The sequence below is a fragment of the Lissotriton helveticus genome, chromosome 4_1, assembly GCF_964261635.1.
Source record: "Lissotriton helveticus chromosome 4_1, aLisHel1.1, whole genome shotgun sequence".
Classification (NCBI taxonomy): domain Eukaryota; kingdom Metazoa; phylum Chordata; class Amphibia; order Caudata; family Salamandridae; genus Lissotriton; species Lissotriton helveticus.
In genome coordinates, this window is record NC_136063.1 from 1,437,388,275 (window position 1) to 1,437,409,538 (window position 21,264).

General features: G+C 45.8%; 1 protein-coding gene across 1 annotated transcript in view; it reads right to left on the reverse strand.

The window, feature by feature from the left end:
- Window positions 1-3,807: 3,807 nt before the first annotated feature.
- NOL7 (nucleolar protein 7) overlaps window positions 3,808-21,264 on the reverse strand; it is a 130,821-nt gene continuing 113,364 nt past the window's right edge. The window contains exon 8 of the mRNA XM_078687995.1: window positions 3,808-4,122. Within this exon, the coding sequence (XP_078544121.1) occupies window positions 4,052-4,122 (71 nt within the window). The 3' untranslated portion in view covers window positions 3,808-4,051. The remainder of the gene's footprint in view (window positions 4,123-21,264) is intronic.

Below are 21,264 nucleotides of genomic sequence, written 5' to 3' on the forward strand. Positions count from 1 at the left end.
AACTACCAGTGTTCCAAAGCTAACACAATATTGGCAAACAATAAGCGTGTTGACTTGAGTACTAGGGAAACAGGTGGAATTAACACTGAGTAGCACTATTGTGAAATTTGAACAATCACGATACACCCGGGGATTGGTGAGGGAATGAGCATGGATAGCAAAGCCACAGTAAAAGGGATGTAGCACTCAACCGGAAGTCCTCGACGCCACCTACAATAGTGGACTGGTGTTCATAGCAAGAAAAATCCATCAAAATAGCCATGGGTTGCCCTCACAAGCATAGTAAAATATGGGGGAATGTGAGCTGGTGGGAATATTGATTTACTGGGGATGCTAATCAGACCAACTGCTGAGTGGTCTAGCAAAGCACTTGTAATAAGAATAATTGATTGTAGTGAATGCCTTTTATTTAAGGTTTGCATAAAACAATAAAGCAGACTTCTAAAATAAGTTTTACTTTAAACCAATAGCGACTGCCGCCTCGTTAGTAGCAAGATTTGAAGAAACATAATGAAGAGCCCGAGAATGGAGATAGAATGTGAATATTCTCAGCTTTTGTTAAGTAATGATACACTTGTATCACAAACCCAGAGGTAAGAATGATCCCTCCCTCCCAGAGTTCACTTACTGCTTATGTGATATTCGTGTATGGCTTCAGCATGCCTGACCATTGTAAGTGCATTTGACATAGACGACTGGTTTCTTAATGACTTTGATTTGGCAGAGGTACACTTCATTCAAAGGGGTGGAACAGTAGCAGTCTAAGCCAGAGGAGAACACTAACACTGAGCAGTTTCAAGACAATGGACAGTGCTTGAATATTCCGAAGAAAGGTCAGAACGGAGGATTTTAGAGACTTTGGGGAGTTGGATTGTGTAGGATTTATGTTCCTTTTTCTCAAGTCTGCGTGATAGATGGTTCTGTTTAGTATGGTGTTAGTTTAGCTCTAGAAGTAAAAGGAGAAAAAGCAAACTCCTCACATCTCTGTCCTTATTACAATTGTATATGTTCCTTTACGAAAGCAAGGGATTTGTTACATTCTTGATTTAAATACTGTATCCTTATTACAATTGTATATGTTCCTTTACGAAAGCAAGGGGTGTGTTACATACTTGATTTAAATAACTGCTTGCATGTTCAGGTCTTGGAGAAATTCATTTAAGCAGTCCATGCTCACGTTTCTAGGTTATCTTTTCCACCTCAAAAGTATTCTCCGACGTACTACTTCTTACTTTATCACCCAAAAGTTTAAAATTCAGCTACATTTTTCATTCTGATCATTACCTTGTCCTGCTTGTTGTTATTGTCTCCTAGAGACACATACATTTCTGCCACCATTCTGTCTTGAGCAATAGATTCCTTCCTGCAAGAAGTCCTCAGCACGGACACCAATGTAAGCAGTGAGCTCACCATCAAAGCTAGGGTGGGGGTATCAGTGTCCGGTCTAGTATGTGAATTGCTTGCACTCACACATTTTTAGAAACTGTCTTTTCAAATCTCTGCACTACCTGCTAAAGCTCCTGCCTCCATGTTTTGTAGTCTTTGCTTAATTTCTTAGAATGATTTTTAGGGTCTCACATTTCTTTGACCTTTCTTCATGCAATTCTTATAAAAGTATTTTAGAAGTTACATAGGCATATTGATTTTAAGAAAATTCTCTCGGTTTGTAAGATGTTATTTTATTCCCAAACCCTATAATATGCACTGCTATCTCTTTGTAAAAATACAAGTGACCCTCTGCACTACGACCCTTGGACCCGACTGCACACCCCCTCAGAAGCATTCCCCAGAATCAGTTTTTGACTCTCAACTTACCTGCTGGATCGACCGCGACACGGCTCACCTCTTGCTCCAGGGATAATCTGCTGAAGGCCTTTGGTGCTGCTCCCCGCTGTTGGCCCTCTAATCCTGTGCCGGCCGCTTCCGGAGGATGGAGGTGTCCCGATGCCATCGGATCTGTGATGCCGGCGATTTTCCCTACGGTGGGCCACTCCCGCTTGCCAGCTTGGAGGGCGACGAGCGCCTGCCTGTGGCCGGTGACCCGTGGAGTCCGGAGGCCAACACGCTGCTGGAGAGTTCCGTCCCCTCCGCCCTGGAGGACAGACATCTCACCAGTGGCCATTAGGGTGGGCGCAGCCTTTTGACGCCATTTGTTTTACCAGCGCCATCTTGCAGCACTCTGCGCCAGAGCACCTAGATCTGCCTGGACCGCGGCTACCCGCTGTGGGATCGTCCGACCCAGGGCCTGCCTGTCGTGGGAGGATCGAGACCCCGGTTGCCACCGAAGAACCCGGGATGCTGAGGCTCCTTGCTGCGACCTCCTCGTATCATCAGAGAACAGTGCTGGTGAGTCCTTCCCTCCTCTCCCCGCTCACTGCCTGGCTGGATTACTGGATGTTGGGCTGCCTTCGGCGGAATCCACTGGATTGGCTGCAAGGACCATGGAGCGGGGCATCACCACTCCTTTCAGGGCTGGTGCGCACCCGACTCCCGCTTGGCCCCGGCTTGTCTTCTGCCGACATTTCCTTGGGACTGATGCAGGCCCCAGCCTCACTTGGCCCGTCCAGCTGCAGCTGCGTCTCCGCGGACGTCCACTGGTCTTGGCCCCAGCAGCCTCACCCCCGCGACCTCAGGCACTCAGTCTTCCACTAGCTGACCGGGGACGGCCGCTGGTACGCGCCCAACATGGGCGGTTTCTCTGCTTGTATCTCCGTAATCCGGGGTTTGAGACATGGGGACGAATCTGGCTCGGCCCGCTGCAGCCTCGCCATCGCTGACGCCCACCAGACTTGCCTGCCGCTGCCTAAACCCCGCAGCCTTCTGTCCCTGTGGGATCTGTCCCTGTCGCCAGCTGCTGTGGGTTCAGGAAGCCGCCACATCTGATCCGTGGTGAAATAGAGCGGAACTTTACCATGGCCTACACACGGATCTACAGAGGCCTGGTCATGTCGAGCCGGACCATATAATGGCGGCCCCATCTGCTGTGGCGGCCTAAATGGCAGCCCCCAGCTCCTTCCTTGGCTCGCCCCCCCCCCCCCCCCATCTCTTACCTCTGCCCTCTAGTGGGGGCATGTTCTTCCGCTTCTTGACTGTGCAACTGTGGCGTATTTATCTATTCTTAACTGTTTCTCCTCAACGCTGCGACTTGAGCAACATGGCTGATGCCTGGTGGAGCTGCAAGACAGCTAAAGAGGAGATTGGCCCTGGTTCTCCCCTTGACCGTCACCTATCCAGCCGGACATTGGGCACAGTTCTTCCTCGTCTCCAGTTATGGCTCCTTCCTCCCCTCCCCCTACAAATTCTCGCAACATTGTTTTAGTTTACAGTACCTTACTATGCTATTGTAACGGATGTAACTTTAATGCAACAATCCTCTGGTAAAGCGCTTTGATACCTCCCGGTCTAGCCAGCGCTATATATATCAATTCAATACTTTCTTTTCTGAAAGCTGAGTCTTGTGCAACTTGGCTGATGCTGCCCGGTAGAGCTGCTAGACAGCTAAAGAGGAGATTGGCCCTGGTATTCCCCCTTGACCGTCACCTACTCAGCCGGACATTGGGACACAGTTCCTCCCTGTCTCCCTCGTACTAATTCTCGCAACATTGTTTTGTTTACTGTCGCCTACCTTGCTCTTGTAAATGATGTAACCTGTAATGCAACGATCCTAAATGTAAAGCGCTCTGATACCCTCTGGGGTCTAGTTCGCGCTATATAAAACTTAAATAAAACAAGCAATTTAAAATAGATTTTTAAGTGTTAGTTGTTACCCCATTGATAATACAATTAAGTGGAACAAAGAGCAAACACTTTAAAGGTGATATATATATGTTTAATGAACCAAATTAACAAAAATACATTCCATACTTAAAAAGTGTTAGTAGAAACTATACCTTTAAACAGTATTCAAAAGGAATGTTATATAAAGCGTAAGTTTTTTTTATAAAACATCCATACATATTTCATTTGAGACAGTTCGAATAAATAGTACAGTCTTAGCAACAAGGACTATTCAATCTGCATTTTATACCATCTGAGAACCAGTGTTCAAATCTCAAGTTGGTATTCCTTGCTTGTGAACCCAACGTGATTTAAAGTGTTTAGCTTTCCGTTTCTTTTCTGCCCCTGAAAGATAACAAACATCATCACTTTCAGAGGACTCCTCTGGATGTACAAAACGATTTTTTCTTAACAAAAAAGCATGATTGCAGAATGCATGTACTGGCCTACACAGGAGTTCTGCGTTAGCGTCTTCTGCATATGATCAAGTGGTGTAGGATGCAAAATTAAAACAGACAATCAACTTAGAGAAGGTATGTTCTCTGCATTCATAAAATTATACGTTTTATAAAGACGTTTGCTCTTATACAAGATCCTGTATAGTTTAAAATGTTTCAATGTAACCAAGTAAACAGAAAATATGTATATAAAAAGCAACATTTACTTTGTTGCTTACCATTAAGCCAAAATAAAAGTTACAACAGTACACTTGGCTGATTAAACCTCTGTAGACACAGTGTGACTAGAACTAAGGAGAAAACAGTGCCACAATGCAAAGAATACACATCTTAGGAATTAAACTCTACTCCTTTAAGAATCTTGGAAGACTGAGCTATTCCATCATGCAAAGCAGGAGGTAGGTTAGGCCGCTCTTATTTGGGACAAAGAGAATATATCTACTTACAGTATCCAGTTCAAAACCACTGGCCTCAAAAGAGAGGAGCTCGGTAAGGCTTTTATGAATTCAGAGAGAATACCCATGGTGAAGAATTATATTTACACACTAGTAACTTTTCGTTCTTCACCACGCGATTCTCTCAATGATCACGAAAGACAGAAAAGAGTAGCAAGCCAACTCAACCCTAAATGTGCAAACTCTAGGGTGAATATGTTACAAACAGAAGCCTTGACCACTAAAACACCAACTTTGAAGTCAGAGTACAGACAATAATGCTCAGCAAAAGTATGGCCTGATCTCCAAGGAGCAGACTTACTAAAGTCAGTAACAGGAACAATTCTCATCAGGTGAGCAGTAGCCTCATTCCCCCTTGGGAAATGGGCACCAGATATATCAGGTAAATGAAAATATCCATCTGCTTAAATATAACAGGCCTATCCATACAGCAATATAACTGCAAAGATCTTGTAGTAAAGGCAGGGCCCTGCTGACGCACATTGCTATGTTAGCATAGGCGTATTCGATGTTTAAACACCATTTGACCTTTTTGCTGCTTTTGCACACAACACTGTATATAACTGTTGTTGTAAGTTAGGCTGGGTGAATTTCTTTACATGAGAATGGCATCCCTAGAGGTACATCGCGACCTTAGTCTGCACAGTGAGTGCTGAAGCCTCCAAGGTTATCATAACAATGTAAGCTGTTATTCGGGCTGATCGGCTCATGCTTAGACACAACATGCACGCAGCTGCAGCTAACTGAAATTCTGGCGCCTTTAATATTGCACTCCATGCATAATTTGGGCACTTGGAGAAAATCCGTTCTGAGAGACTGAAAGCTTTTGCAGCTCCGGATGTGATTTGCCTCTGCTGATCTTGGAGGTATGGGGTTACACATTCAAGCCTAAGAGTCCTTCTATTAATACATTGAACATAGTTTCTAGCTAGGGAGGGTGGTGTATAAGGCACTATAGGACCGGTTTCCTTTGGTTTTTTTTCTTAAATATTTTTATTCAGCAATTTTTACAACATTATTTGCCCCCCCCCCAGCCCCCCCACCGCAAAAAGAAAGAGTGTGAACAAACCTACCGGAGCTATCAGAACATCCAGAGCTACACAAACGGAAAAATAACCCAAAAGGCGCAACAGAGGTAATAAGGCTCAAAATAGGAGAATAAACCTATGTCCTCTCAGTCCTATTTTTCCACTCTATCTGGTTCCATACACACAAACCTAATGTTCTTCCCTTTTTCCCCTTTCTAGCGTATATCGCATTTTCCAAATTATGAATGTGTAACAACCTTGCCATCCATTGCTGGATAGTAGGTGGGAGTCTGTCCCGCCAGGCAGAGGCTATACATAAACGAAGCACAGCCATAGCCACAAACACGAAGTATTCGAATTGCAGCTGTATTATGCCCTGCCCCAGTCCTAATAGTATCACATCCGGCATTAGTCTTAGTTTGCAGTCCAGAGATCTATCAAAGAAAGCTTCGATATCTCCTATCAAGGACAGCAGATTCGGGCACTCAGCAAAAATGTGCGTTATATCTCCTTCTGTGCTATCACACCTTGGGCAAGTAATCCCCTGCGCACCTCCCCACTGCGCAGTTCTAGCTGGCGTATAATATAGCTTGTAGAGGGCTTTATAGTGTTGAGCTTGTAGAGCTGACGAACAAAGAACCTCCTGCCCTAGCTGTAATGACTTACCAAACACCCCCTGTGGTACCCCTAGTTTAACCATCCATTTTAATTCAAAATTTCCTAAATCATCCCCTCTATTCACTATGAGCTCGGCATACAATCTTTTTATCGTACACCCGCGTCCCCCCTCAATAACTCGTAGTATTACATTATCCTCAAACCCTTGTGGTCCTCCTTTCTTACTAGCTAGGAAACTTCTCGTCTGCAAATACTTGAAGAAGCTCCTTGTGCTAATACCAAATTCCCATTGTATTTCCGAGAATTGGCGCACCCCTGTCGATCCAATCAAATCTACAATTTTTTTCACTCCAAGTCGACCCCATTCCTTAAATATCGAATCCGCAAAGATCTCTTGCGGTAGTGTAGGATTATTACCTAGTCTAGTGTAAGCATTAAATCTTCCCAGGCCAAAGCTTTTTAGGTCTCGCCTGTCGATGCGCATGCGCATCGAGCAAGCGAGACTATAGGGGCTCATCGACTCTTTATCTAACTTGCAAGGAATCGTGGCGATTCCTTGCAGTGCCCGTGACTTTTAAGCTCAATGCGCATGTGCATTGAGCTTAAAAGCGCGTGCACAGCCGCCCGCATTCCTCCGACACCTTTGAAGTGAAGCTTAGCTTCACTTCAAAGGCCCGGCTTCTTCACACCCACATGCCGCTCTGCCCCGCTCCGCCCCCTCCCCTGAGTCATCCTGCCTGCCCAGACTTCTCCTCCCCCCTACTTACATCCCGCTTTCACTTGTTTTTTGTTCCGACTCCGAGAATCTGTCCCAAAACGGCAAACTTTAAACCAATGCCACCATGACTTGATACTAGATTCTTACATTTCTCTTTAATGGGCTCTCGGTGTAGGTTTTACAAAACAAAAGTGCTCATTGCGCATCTGTTTAACTTGAAAAACACTTGGTTAAGTCTGGCTCGACGTGTAAAACACAGTTTATATTTTGTCTTGGCTTTTCAGGTTTGTGCTGTGGAAGCTGAATCAAAGTAAGAAGGCGGCATGGTTTTCCAGTTTGTTTGATAGGTGTGATTGCATTCTGGTGTGGCTGTGATTGCCTGACGCATTCTCTATAATCACGGAACCGTTATTTTGCAACAAAATACCGAATTGCAGTATCATGACCGTAGGCTTGTGTAATTACCAAATGCAGAATCACTCTTCCGCCGTTTCAGCAGCCTCGGTGGACCCTCTCCAAAGGAGCCATTACAGGGGTCATGTGTTACCCGTTGCAGCTCCCTGAAGCCGTTCTCCAAACGCTGCACTAGTCCCTGTACTTACCCAACTATTAGTTTGAGCACTTGCGTTTTTCCTGCGGACAGGTGTGGATGTATTTTCATATTAGCATATTATTGACTGTGAATCCACTTACTGACGGGGATGGCTCGTGAGTCAAACGCTGGCCTCTGCGAGGTGGTGATCTGCAGGTCAAGAGTTTGAATCCTGGCAGGGACCACTCGCCCGCCATCCTTCCCGGGTTGGAAAGTGGTCTCTTCGATTCTATTCCTCTAATCCCCATACCAGTCGCTCCACATGTGCAATCTTCCCTTTCACTAGTATTACTGCCTCCCTAACCCTCTTCCACTTCCATGACTTCAGTCTTCTTTCTTCCCCACTCCACATGCTCCATTCTAATTTCACTCTACACTCTCTCACCCCTCGTACCCACCAATCCCATATCCGTATTTTTTCATCCCTCAAACTTCACCCCTTTCTCCCTGGCCCTACATTTTGTACTTTCTCTCCTCGCACACTTTGGCCCCCTCTCTCTCCCTCCCTCTCATGATCTCTCTCTCCCTCTCTCTCTCCCTCTCTCTCTCGCGCTCTCCTCCCTCCCGCCTGGCCAGCCCGGGTTTGTAACGATGACGCCGCTTGGCTGGCGGATTCCCCATTGAAACGGGACCCGGACTATGGGCCACACTTACTGCATCTCCTTTTATCAGAGGATAAAACACAGCCGCCCCATACCATGCCAATCACTTTGCCAATCACTTTGAACAGTTTAAGGGGGCAGATGAGAGCACCGAGTAAGGACAGAGCAGTTGGATTAAAAAAAAGGTACGTGTTGGACCTAAATAATTTGTGCTGGTCTAGGAAGGTGGGTATTTTTTTGTCAATGTCTAGACCCTGGGAAGACAATATAGAACAAGCATTTGCAATGCGATAGGTCTCGCATTTACACGAGTTTAAACTATTGGCATTGTAAATGACAATGCGTTTTATTTATGTTTCAAAAACGAAAACATGAATTAAAAGGCATTGTCATTTACAATGCCAATAGCTCAAACTCGCGTAAATGCGAGACCTATTGCATTGCAAATGCTTGTTTTAAACGCCTTCCATACCTGATACGCCGCCTCTATTGTTTTAAATCTGGTTCTCTTGAAATAACTTGGTTCCGTATATCTCAAAAATACGTTCTCTGCTTCCACCCCTAGAACCAATCCGTATATCACTGTTGATCCTGCGTGCGTCTCTATTTCCATCTCGGCTCCACCCATGGGACCTATCATTTGCTGTATCGCTGCTGCCCAGTAATATAGTCTCAGATCTGGTAGCGCCCAACCACCCCCCCCCTATCTCTTGGTAATGACATAAATCTTATCGCTCTTCTTGTTTTACCCTGTGACCAAACAAAACGTTTAATCATGTGCTCTATCGTGCTAAACCATATGGAACTAAAAAACAGAGGAATCGTTCTAAACAGATACAGGAATTTTGGCAATAGGTTCATTTTAACAAAGTTTACCCTACCTACTATTGACATATGCAGATTGTGCACCCTATCCAGATCTTTCTTTACTTTCTTAATAATTGGGCATATGTTTATTTCCACCAACTTATCCAGATCCGCTGTAATAACCACACCCAAGTAAACCCCCTCCACCACCACCCGTGAATCTGTACATACTGCATGCGTATTCTTTATAATTTGCGTCTTTGCTTTTTTCAATGCGTATCCTGCCACCCGTCCAAACTGCTCCGCCTCCTGTTCTATTGCTCTAATAGCCTCTGAGGGTGAAGGTGTAATGACCGCGATGTCATCGGCATACGCGAGAACTTTAATGAAACCCATTTTGGTGTCTAATGGCCGAATTCGATTATTTTGCTCTAGTTTATAAATCAGTGGGTCTATATACATCGCAAAAAGTAGGGGGGAACATGGGCACCCTTGCCGTGTACCACGCTTGATTGCAAAGGGAGCAGTACGACCTGTATTCACCCTGACACAAGCGGTGGGACTTTTATACAATGTCTGGATCGCCTTCACAAATCCTGCCCCAAAACCCCCTCTCCTTAGTACGGCCCACAGAAACTCCCACGAGACGCGATCAAAGGCCTTTTCGGCGTCCAATAGCATAGCTGCCATTGGCTTCCCCTCTACCCCTTGTGCATCAAATAAAGTGATCATCTTCCTAACATGTAGTGTTTGCGGAATAAAACCATGTTGGTTTACACTCACCAACTTCCCTATTACCTTGGAGAATCTAGCAGCTAGTGTTTTGAGAAAAATTTTAAGTCAGCATTTATAGGGGTTATAGGGCGATATGATCCTGGCTCCGTTGGGAGTTTTCCTTTTTTAAGAATTATTATAATGTCCGCCCCTACCCAGCTGGCTGGGATGGACAACCCTGTCTGTGCCTCCCTGATTGTTCTAACTAGGTCCAGATTGATAGATGTAAAGAAGACTTTATAAATTTCCCCCGGAATCAAATCTGGCCCGGCCGCTTTGCCTGATGGTAAGCTCAGCATAGCCTCCTTAATCTCCTCTACCCCTAGATAGGCATCCAATGAATCTCTGTCTTCCTCCTCTAATACTTTACTTGGTGTATCCTGTAAATACCTCTGTATTTCTTCATGATCTCTATCCTGCTCCTCCTCATACAGCTTACAGTAAAACTCCCTGAAGACTTCCATAATTCCCCCCTGTCTGAAATCAAATTACCATTGCTATCTTGTATTTCTTTAATTTCCCCTTAGGCTTCCCTCTGTCTTGTTCGTACTGCTAGCGTGCGACCCACCCTTTCACTGTATTCATAGCATTTCTCCCTCTGGGCAGTAAAGAGTTTGCCCGCCTTTGTTGCTAAACTTTCCTCTGGAGCTGCTTTGGCCACCATAACCTCCAATTGTCGCTGTTCCACCTCGCGACTCCCTAGAGTGGCTTGTGCTAACCTCTGCGCCGCATCCAGCAGGGCAGTGCTTAGCTGATCTGTCCTCGCCTTCTCTTTTTTCTGTTTAGCTCGACTAAAACTAAGAGTCTCACCACGAACCCCAGCCTTAAAAGTATCCTAATCATTCGGGGGCTCGTCCGGGATATGAACCCGGGACCTCTCGCACTACAGGACCTGTTTCCACTATCATTATAATATGATTTCTCCCTTTGTTTTATGGAATTGTAACAATGCTGATCGTATTAATTTTTAATAATATGCCTGCTTATGTTAGCAAAAATATTGCATCTTAGAGCACGTCGTTAAAATAAACATTTTAAACTTTTCTGTGTCTCTATTTACTCACGTTGTGGACTGGTATGAGAATAAAACGAAAGAGTGTTCTTGATTCCCACCATTCCTGAGAGTAACCTAAGTTGCATGTTCTAGGTTGTCTAATCATTGGTACCTTTGCTATAGGATGAAGAGCCAATGAGACACTGATGCTAGATGGTTAGGGGTTCTAGGTACTACGGTGAGTTTTTTGGTCCACCACAATTCACTGAGGTCCTGGGTCTCTGTGCACAGTTCGGTGTATGAGCAGAATCCCTGCAACATGGCGCACCTAACGATGTGGTCTTATTTTGAGACTCTCGAGTAGTGCTTATATCAGTCCACGACACCCTCACTATTGTTTCCAGTTGACGGTGGTGACGGTTTAACCTTCCTATATATACACATAGGTTTGTTCAAGCTTGATCATTTAAATTTTGCATTGCACTTCTCTTCTGTGTCCCTATGGCTGATGTTGAGATCCCACCGCATAGTAGGGTGGCCGTCCGCAATCACTTGCAGATGTATGGCGTCACTATGGATGGCATGGCAGTAGTTTTTGTGGTGAGTGCTGAAGCGGCGTACCCGTTTGAGCTTTTCCACTCACGGGTTACCTTTCCCGCAGTTAATGCGGGTACTGGTACGTTTCACATTTATACTCACACAGCCGTGCCTCTGGTATACACTCCATATAGGACACTAGAGGTTCCTATTATGGCTATGCAGCATTGAGTTTGGTTTGATGGCGCCCTTCCCCAATCGTTAATGGCGGTTCGGTTGGGTCCCTTTGTCTATTCCTGGGGCCACGTGGCCGGTTTTGGCCGGTTACAAGCCGTATCCACGTTATCTAACTGTCGCTATAGCTGAGTTACGTGTACTCTACACCTCCTTGGTGGGTGTGCACCGGGCTTTAGTGCAATATGTATCACGCAACGTCCAGGTGGGGGCACCTGGTGCTGCGGCGCAACCAGTTGGACCGGCCAGGATGAAAATTAATCCCGTCATGGTGAATTCGGCAAACGCCACCAAGATAAGGATGATATACCTTTTTGGCTTGCTGGGAAATTTGACAAACTGGAAGCAGTGTTTCCTAACACGACTCCTGTTGAGAAACACAGAATTCTGACCATTAGTTTGCAGAAAGACTTAATTCCTGAGGTGCCCATTTGTGAGACCTGGAGTAAGATATTTGTGACAGTCCATGCTAAGTGCTTCGGCACTCCGGCCATGGCTGTCCTACCCTCCGTCATTAAGCGTGTATAAGATGAACACAGAGCGGAAGCGGCGGTTGAATTGGAAATGAGACTTGTTGGAGTGTTTGAGGTTGTTTCCGATCTCGTCCTTGCTACTGTTAAGGGAGATGCGGTGAACTTCCAGTTGTCTAATGCTTTACGCAATGTCCCCGATGCCGATAAACCCAGTCAGTTACCGAAAATCATTGCAGAGGCTTATAAGGCCATTGGCCGCAATAGTTTGGGTGTGAAGACTTTTGCTAAAACAACAACAGCACAAAGGCAAATGCAGGGGGCGAGTTCTAATAAAGATGAATGCCCCAATTCTCCAAAGCAGAATTGGAATAAGAATAAAAAACAGGGGAAACCGTAGCAGAAACAGGGGTCACGTCCTGCATCATCAATATCTGCGTCTCCTGAGCGCAAATATGATTTGCGTGACCGCGCTAATATTAAGTCACCTGATCGTCTTCAGGTTCCTGACCAACATTCTCCTAGCTCTTTTCAGGATAAATTGGTCTCACCAACCGGTGGAGAACGCGGCAGAGGTCGGGGTGCCCAGCAAAGCCGCGAGCAGCCCCGCAAGACAGAAGGTAAAGGCAAGCAAGATGACTTTTTGCGTCAACGACCCCAGTTTCAGAAGAAGAAAGTTGCCGCTTCAACAGCGAGGTATGCCACGGATAGTGAGAACACAGCTTCGGAACCGGACGTGGCCGCTGACGCTGCTAGACAGCGTGTTAGAAATTACAGTAGTGCTGGAAGCATTGCATCCATATCTGAAGGAGACAACAACTGACACGTTCGTTGCTGTTGAGATAGCCGACACTACAGTGGCTCCCCCTGACAGACTTTATGAAATAGTTCTTTTGATGGAAGGTGACATACAGCGTACGATAAAAGGGGTATTTTGGGAAAATCTGACCTCTATCTATGACATTTTGTTGGCGGAGGCCTATTGGCCCCCACCCTTCGTTCTCGCCGCTCCAAGGGGGGAGTAGGTAATCCTCCCTGCTTTCGCACATACAGTGCCGAAGGAGCAGGCCTTGCATTTTGCAGAAGAGTGGGCTACGGTGCTTGCACCGAAGTTGTACCGTACTCAGTGTGGATGGGACAAACTTTCCCCCAGACATGAGATACCATTGCGGTCTATGCCACAGCCACAACCCCAATATTCCATGCGACGTGAGGCGAAAGCTCCCGTTGCCGAGATCCTTGAACAATTGGAATATTAAGGTGTGATTGAAACGTGTGCCGCCGATGAATAATCCTCTTTGTACTGTGTCCAAGTCTGATGGCAAGTACCGTTTGGTATTGGATTACAGGCATATGAACTCTCATTGTCGGACCTGTGCGGTGCAGAGTACACACAGTTCTGCCCTTGTGGATAGTCTCTTGCGTGAACGGTTTAAGTCCACGCTTGACATATCCAATGGCCATAACCTGTCCTCTATTAGTAGTCAATGGACAGCTTTCACCTGTGACAGTAAACAGAAACATTTCAAAAGATTAGCTATGGGCTATAAAAACAGCCCAGGCGCCATTGCCGCCCGCATAGTCTCTCTTTTAGAGAGGCACGACCCTCATGCGTGCTCGTATGTTGATGACATTTATCTCAAAGACGATGAATTATGGCCGCGTCTGTGTCGCGTTGACCACATCATTTGCATGTTTGCGGACTTCGGTTACAAATTTAACTTTGCAAAATCACACACTGCGGAGTACACAGTGTTGTTCCTGGGCTATGAGCTCAACAATGAAGGTCGGGGTTTAGCACCTCACTTCCTGGAGAAATGCGCACAGTTGCGCGCTCCTACAACACTGAAAAAGCTCCAATCATTGCTGGTTTTTTTAAATTTCGGACGTATTTACATTCCCGATTATGCCCAGCGTACCAAACCTCTTTATGCCTTGATACAACCTAATTTCACCAAATCTTGCTGGCAGCTTGAACATTCAGCCATCTTGCAATCCTTGCAAGCTGATCTTCTTGAATCTAAGTTCTTACGGACTCATGACAACCACACCAACCTGGTAATAAGAATTGTGCCTGGGGAGGTGGGTTTCACATACCTGACATACCTGACTGTCCCCACTGCTTACAAGTCACACTTGTACACTTCGGCTGAAATCCGTTTTTCCATAGCCGAAAAGTACTGACTGCAGTTCAGATGGCGATTCTTAAAGAGCGTGCGCTGTCGCAGGGCAAACGCATGTTTGTTGTTACCCTATATCCTGCCCTTGTGGCAGTGACGAAAGCCAGTGTACCTAATTCAAAGGCTTTGCATCCTAGGTGGATACAATGGGCAACATCTTTGACATCTCCAGATGTCACTTTCATTTTTGATTCCTCTTTGCAACCTCAGGAGTACTTACAGTATGAATTCGTTCATCCGGCTCCTCTGACCATGCGCCCGCTAGAGGATTTCCATTTTTTATTCAGCGGCCTTCGCAATAGTGGTGGGTACAATGGTGGAGGGAGATTTCAAGTCCGATGTCGTGCTTACACAGACATTAGGGTACTGTCCCGCCCAATTGTCAGAGCTCCGTGCTCTGGTGCTTGCACTGGAGTATGCTGATCCTAGCGTGACTACTCTTATTGTTAGTGACTCTTACTACTGTGTTTAGTCTTACAATGACAATTTGTTTTGGGGACTCAAAATTAATTTCGTGATTTCAAATGTAGCACAATCAAACACAAAATGCTATGGGTTCGAGTGGCTGAGCTTAGAGAAGGGCTGCCACACGTGTTTATAATTCATACTGTTGGTTATCAGCACATAGGGGTACACGCTGTTGGTAACAGTCTTGCTGACGAAGCAGCAAAGATAGCAGTAGCGACATATGCAGTACCAGCATTTACAAGTTCCAAAAGTAAGATTGATGATGACATCTTGGCAGCTATTGCTGCAACAGAAAAGGGAGGCAATTACCCTAGAGGTTTCCCTTCAGGATACTCTTATCATTTAAGTCCTGATAAAGTTCCCTATGTGAGAATTAACGATGTTGGTGACAGATTGATTCCCAACGCGGACCGCAGGTCATCCTTGATAACTGCCGCTCACGAGGGTATGGCCTCGGCTCATGTCGGGGTTTCTGCGACGGTATCTCTTTTACAACAGCGCTACTGGTGGTGCGGATTGTACAAGCAAACGTGTGAATATGTCCTTCATTGTGACATTTGCCAGCAAATAAACCTTCAACTGCTGTGCGCCCGCCCCAGACACAGTTGTACATATCTAATAAACCACTTGGGTGCGTTTATTTAGATCACTGCAGTCCTGTCTGCTCAGATACTTTATATAAGTACATCTTAGTTGCAGTAGATTCGTGCACACGCTTTGTTTGGGCGTGGCAACAACGGAGTGCTGATGCCCGCACTGTCATAAGGGATTTGCATGTCTTTGTGGGAATTTTTGCATGTGGCACCCTTCATTCGGACCAGGGTCCAGCGTTCGCCTCAAAGGCGTACAAGGATGCCTTGCATTCATTGGGGTCCAAGAAAAATGTTCGTCTCCATACCAGCCTGAGGGCAATAGTATTGTGGAGCTAATGAACCGTGACTAAAACCAATCCTTGACAGCTAGGGTTTTAGGTACTGGCAGGAACTGGCTGGCCCATCACTATAGCGTCCAATGTGCACTTAATAATCTTCCTAGAAAATCCGTGGGTGGGCAGACCCCATACAAAAGGCTCTTTGGCATCAAAATGTTTGTTCTGGACCTTGAGGGTCTAGACATGGCAGCGTCTGCCGCACCCTTTGACGTAGATGACCATTCTGCTGTGTTATAGAATCTACAAAAGACCAGTGACAGTCTTGCAAAGGAACATTTTCCCTCCACAACTGAGGCTACACTTCAGATTCCAGTATTTGGCTGGCTACCCAGAGTTGGTGACCTGGTCAGTGAGAAGGTGGAGAACAAGTCTGATCAGTGATGGCTGAAGCCTCCAAGGTTTTCATAACAATGTTAGCTGTTATTCGGGCTGATCGGCCCACGCTTATACAACATGCATGCAGCTGCAGCTAACTGAAATTCTGGCGCCTTCAATATTGCACTGCATGCATGATTTGGGTACTTGGAGAAAATCCGTTTCCAGAGAGAGAGAGAGAGAGCTTTTGCAGATCCTGATGTGATTCACCTCTGCTGATCTAGGAGGTATGGGGTTCCCCATTCAAGCATAAGAGACCTTCTATTATTACATAAAACATAGTTCCTAGCTAGGGAGGGTGGTGTATAAGGCACCATAGGACCTGTTTCCACTATCATTATAATATGATTTCTCCCTTTGTGTTTTATGGAATTTTAACAATGCTGATCGTATTATTTTTTATCATATGGCTGCTTATGTTAGGAAAAATACTGCATCTTAGAGCACGTTGTTAAAATAAACATTTTAAACTTTTCTGTGTCCCTATTTACTCACTTTGTGAACTGGTATGAGAATAAAACAAAAGAGTTTTCTTGATTCCCACCATTCCTGAGAGTAACCTAAGTCGCATGCTCTGGGTTGTCTAATCATTGGTACCTTTGCTAGAGGACGAAGAGCCAATGAGACACTGATGCTAGTCGGTTAGGAGTTCTAGGTACTAAGGTGAGTTTTTTGCTCCACCACAATTCACTGAGGTCCTGGGTCTCTGTGCACAGTTCTGTGTATGAGCAGAATCCCTGCAACAATCTGTTTGACCTTATGAATCTTGTTAGTCTTATCCAAATAATAACCAGGTCCTCTTGCGATCAAGGCTATGTAATAGCCCTGCTGGAGACTTTGGAACTAGGAAAAAAAGGAGGCAAGGACAGAGCTGATTAATATGAAAACCAGAAACAACTTTTGTGGAGAAAGCAACCTTCTCTGGAAGATGCTGTAAACTAGCCTTGTGCATTACAGGGGAGGGAAACTTATATCTCCCGATGCCTGAACAAAGTGGATTTTCCTGGGGGACAAGAAGTTCTAATGGCTTGTGTGTCCATTGGACAACTAGACATTAAATCAAGACTAATAAGGTATCGGGCGGAGGTACTTTGGTGCTCACAGTCAATTAGGGTAGCTTTAACAATTCTCATAAGCATGGGACAACTGTAACAGCCTATGATTGAGAGACTGAACCCTAGGCCCGAACAGGGTGGAAAAAATCTGAACCCACCGCCAGGATGAACAAAACTGAGCTGCTATTCGTTGTAGGACTTGCACTGATGCAGAAATAGCAATTTGTTCCTGACTTTCTACAGAATCAGGACAACGTAAGTATGCTGGTCCCCAACAGCCACAGAGTTGCTGCAAGGGTGAGTGCAAAAACGTGGCGCTCTAGAGTGTGTGGTAAGAGACAGGACGGAAGGAAATGAAGGGAGGCTCACCCCTGACCCTTAGGTATTTACTTAAAAAAATAGTTTTTTTAGCCCTTCCATTTGTTGTGTATCTACTTCTTGCAACCCGGACTCTTGCCTCCACATATGCCAGTGACTTCTGTCCTGACCTTTTTGCCATCTTCTCGTCCTGGGTGTGTGAACACCAGATGTTTATAAGCTCAGAGAGCTCAGCAGTCCCTCTAAGCAGCGGCATTAGCCTCCATATAGGTCACACACAGGGCACCCTATGTGTGTCAGTCAAACTACACTCCGAATTAATGCATAAGTGCGCCGGTTCAGGGCTTTATGCTTTTATGCACCATCACATTACTTGAGGGTAGAGTCAGATGGCTATTGAGATTGTGGCAACCTGTGAATGTGCATACAGCGGACCTGGATCTGCACTGGACCTTCTTATGCCACCAGCCTTCTTCGTCAGCTCCTTTCTGTGATAAGCAGAGCATAGTGGAGTAGTTTCAGTGTGCATTAAGTGCTTCAAAACCTCATCAAGGATAGTAAGAGCTTTAAATGCAATTGCATTACCAGACAAAAGCTCTTTTTGCGAGTGTGTATGCTCAAAAAATAAACATCAGAGAGGCCTCAGTGTGCCCAGCATCCACATCACCCTGCCACACCTCGGTTGCTTTTATCGGTATGTACCGCAGCCAGAACTACAACATATGCAGCGATTTAAAACAAAAGAGAAAAGAAAACATTTCAGTAGCGGCGGCGTAAGTTCCATTGGTGCAGCAGGTGCAGTGGCACTGAGCCCAGAGGTCTGAAGGGCATACTGAACCCTTAATATTGCAGACTTTCACAGTTCAGTGTCCAGGTGGCCCATTTCCTTCCTTGTACCATGGCCAATGACACATTGGCTTCCCCCACTTGTCAGTAGGCCATGAATAGGTTAATTGAAAAAAGAAGACAGCAGGATTTCACCGTCTTCATTGCGCACAATCACCAAAGGTGATGCCGGGTTCATTTATATTGCACTCACTAATGACAGAAAATACTCTAAAAAGTAAAGTCTTTGATTACCCTTTCTAATTTACTTATTGCTTTCTCTGCGCAATGAGACAGTTTGCGGTGTGCTGAATATTAATTATATGTATTCTAAATCAAGGAGGGAGAAGGAAAATGTGTTGACTCAGCTTCTAAGTATAATCCAATTTAAATCAGAGAGGCGGGTAAACCACGCCAGTCTGTATGTCAGAGTCTCAAAGGAAATTGCCTTGGAGACCCACACCAAGTTTGTTGCAACCAACAGTGTATATCAACACCATTGGATTGATGTAGTAAGTAGTATGATCGGTTCTCCAAATGAGAGAAATTTCCACCAGGAGGGAGACTGTCTATGTAAAGACAGTGACGGGATTTGTGTGATACAACATAAAATTACCTACTATACCTGTGCACATGATTTATTTAAAAAGGTGGGTTAGACTAAAAATAGAGATATTGATTGGAGAAGTTATTGGTTCTTGACATCTAGTAGTCTGGTTGAAGTGTTTCGGCAATCTTCTGCCTTCCAAGCCTTTTGGAACGTTCAGATAAGTCTGCCAACGACGAAGTTCTTACGTGCGTCACCAACCACTGTACAGCCTCCAAACAAGTCAAGAAGGCAATTAATAAACACTGGAGCATAACATTAGGCACCTTAAAATGGCCTGACCTAGATTTGCCCCCAAAAAAAGAGTAAACATCCAAGACTATCACCATACTCAACCGCAGAAAGTGCAAAAAACCTCTAATACCGTGTTATCCGCCTGCGGTCTCCAACCTATAGTGGGTCACTATTACGTGGCTCATGCTGTGTGCCACCTAACCAAGGCAACCAGGACACTAGACCTCAATGACAACCTCAGATGGACTGAGAAGGCATACAAACTGCAATCCAATACCCATGATCACATGTCCCTGCCAACTCAGATACATTGCAATGACATGCAGAAAAATAAAAACACGTTTAGGAGAGCGCTGTTTCAATATAAGGAGCAAAAAAATAACTACACACTTGAGCAACCACTCTTTGTCAACAAAACACACAAAAAAGGAACTGGAGTGAGTGGTCCTCGAGACACTAGACGCAATAAGCAGAACACATTCTATTTCAAAAGAACACTGGTGGGTCTACCGTCTCAGAACCTTTGATAAAGGCCTGAATGAGAATATCCCTTGGCTAGCATTCAGCAAGTAGGACCTATATGAGTGGACAACTGCCATGGGAATGCCCAACTGTTACCCCACAGAGCAAAATGAGCCAACACAGTGCAGTACACAACGAAACGGTCAGTCAGGCACTTGCCAGTATAAAGGGAACCCCACATTTGGAGGACTTTGAACTCTACTGGGGGAAACCTTGCTTCCATCCAAGGATGGACATATATATATAACCAACAATAACAAAGACGGCGTCTTCTACCTGATTGGTGCGAGTATAGTGTCGCCTTGCGGCAACTGCGGAAAGGTTTTCCAAGTAAAGAAACTGGATGACTACTAGCATATAGTCTGGTAATAGTTGTTAAAGACAGACCGTGTGGCTGACCATGGTTATGCACCTCAGTTTCAAAATCAATTAATAAGTCCTTGGTTGCCCGCTGTCCCCCTTTCTTTTTGCTCCGGCATTAGAACCGCTCGCGGCCTGGCTCCGATGGGAGCCGTCGATCAAGGGCATCCGGTGGACCCCCGAATTTGAAGACTGAGTTTCGTTGTACGCAGACGATATTCTTCTGTATCTCACCTCTCCTTGTAAGTCTCTCAACGTCTTGTTTGACGTCCTTTCTTCGTTCGGTAAGAATTCCGGATTAATAATAAATTGGTTGAAATCCTGTGTCTACGCCATCTCGGGTGACCTTCCCTCGTTGCCAAGCAGATTCCCCATTCAGATTTCTCGTTCCGGTTTCAGGTACTTAGGAATTTTGATATCACTGGATCGGGCTGCCCGCTATGAACATAATCTCCTTCCTCCTCTCCGTCGGTTGAGACTAGACGTGGCGCGGTGGTGTAAATTGCCGTTGTCGCCGCGCCGCACTTTTTAACAAGCATTGGAAATGCAATAGGTCTCGCACCATTAGAGTTAGTGCTTTTAGAATTGTTTATGGGTTTTTTTTGTAAATGTTTAGCATTTTTGTTTCCTGTAGCCAATGCTAAAGAATTACAAATAAAAAAAGCCATAAATATTTATAAAAGCTGTAACTGAAATGGTCTGAGAGCTATTGCACTGTGTGAGGGTGAGGTGTTGAGGGTGAGTGAGGGTGAGCGTGAGGGTGGGTGAGGGTGAGTGTGAGTGAGGGGTTGAGGGTGAGTGAGGGTGAGGGGTTGAGGGTGAGTGAGGGTGGGTGAGGGGTTGAGGTGAGTAAGGGTGAGTGAGGGTGAGTGAGGGTGAGTGAGGGTGAGGGGTTGAGGGTGAGTGAGGGTGAGGGTGGGTGAGGGTGAGTGAGGGTGAGGGGTTGAGTGTGAGTGAGGGTGAGGGGTTGAGGGTGAGTGAGGGTGAGGGATTGAGGGTGAGGGGTTGAGGGTGAGTGAGGGTGAGGGTGAGTGAGGGTGAGTGAGGGTGAGGGGTTGAGGGTGAGTGAGGGTGAGGGTGAGTGAGGATGAGGTGTTGAGGGTGGGTGAGGGTGAGTGAGGGTGAGGGTGAGTGAGGGTGAGTGTGAGTGAGGGTGAGTGAGGGTGAGGGTGAGGGGTTGAGGGTGATTGAGGGTGAGGGGTTGAGGGTGAGGGTGGGTGAGGGTGAGTGAGGGTGAGGGGTTGAGGGTGAGGGTGAGGGGTTGAGGGTGGGTGAGGGTGAGTGAGGGTGAGGGTGAGGGTGAGGGTGAGTGAGGATGAGTGAGA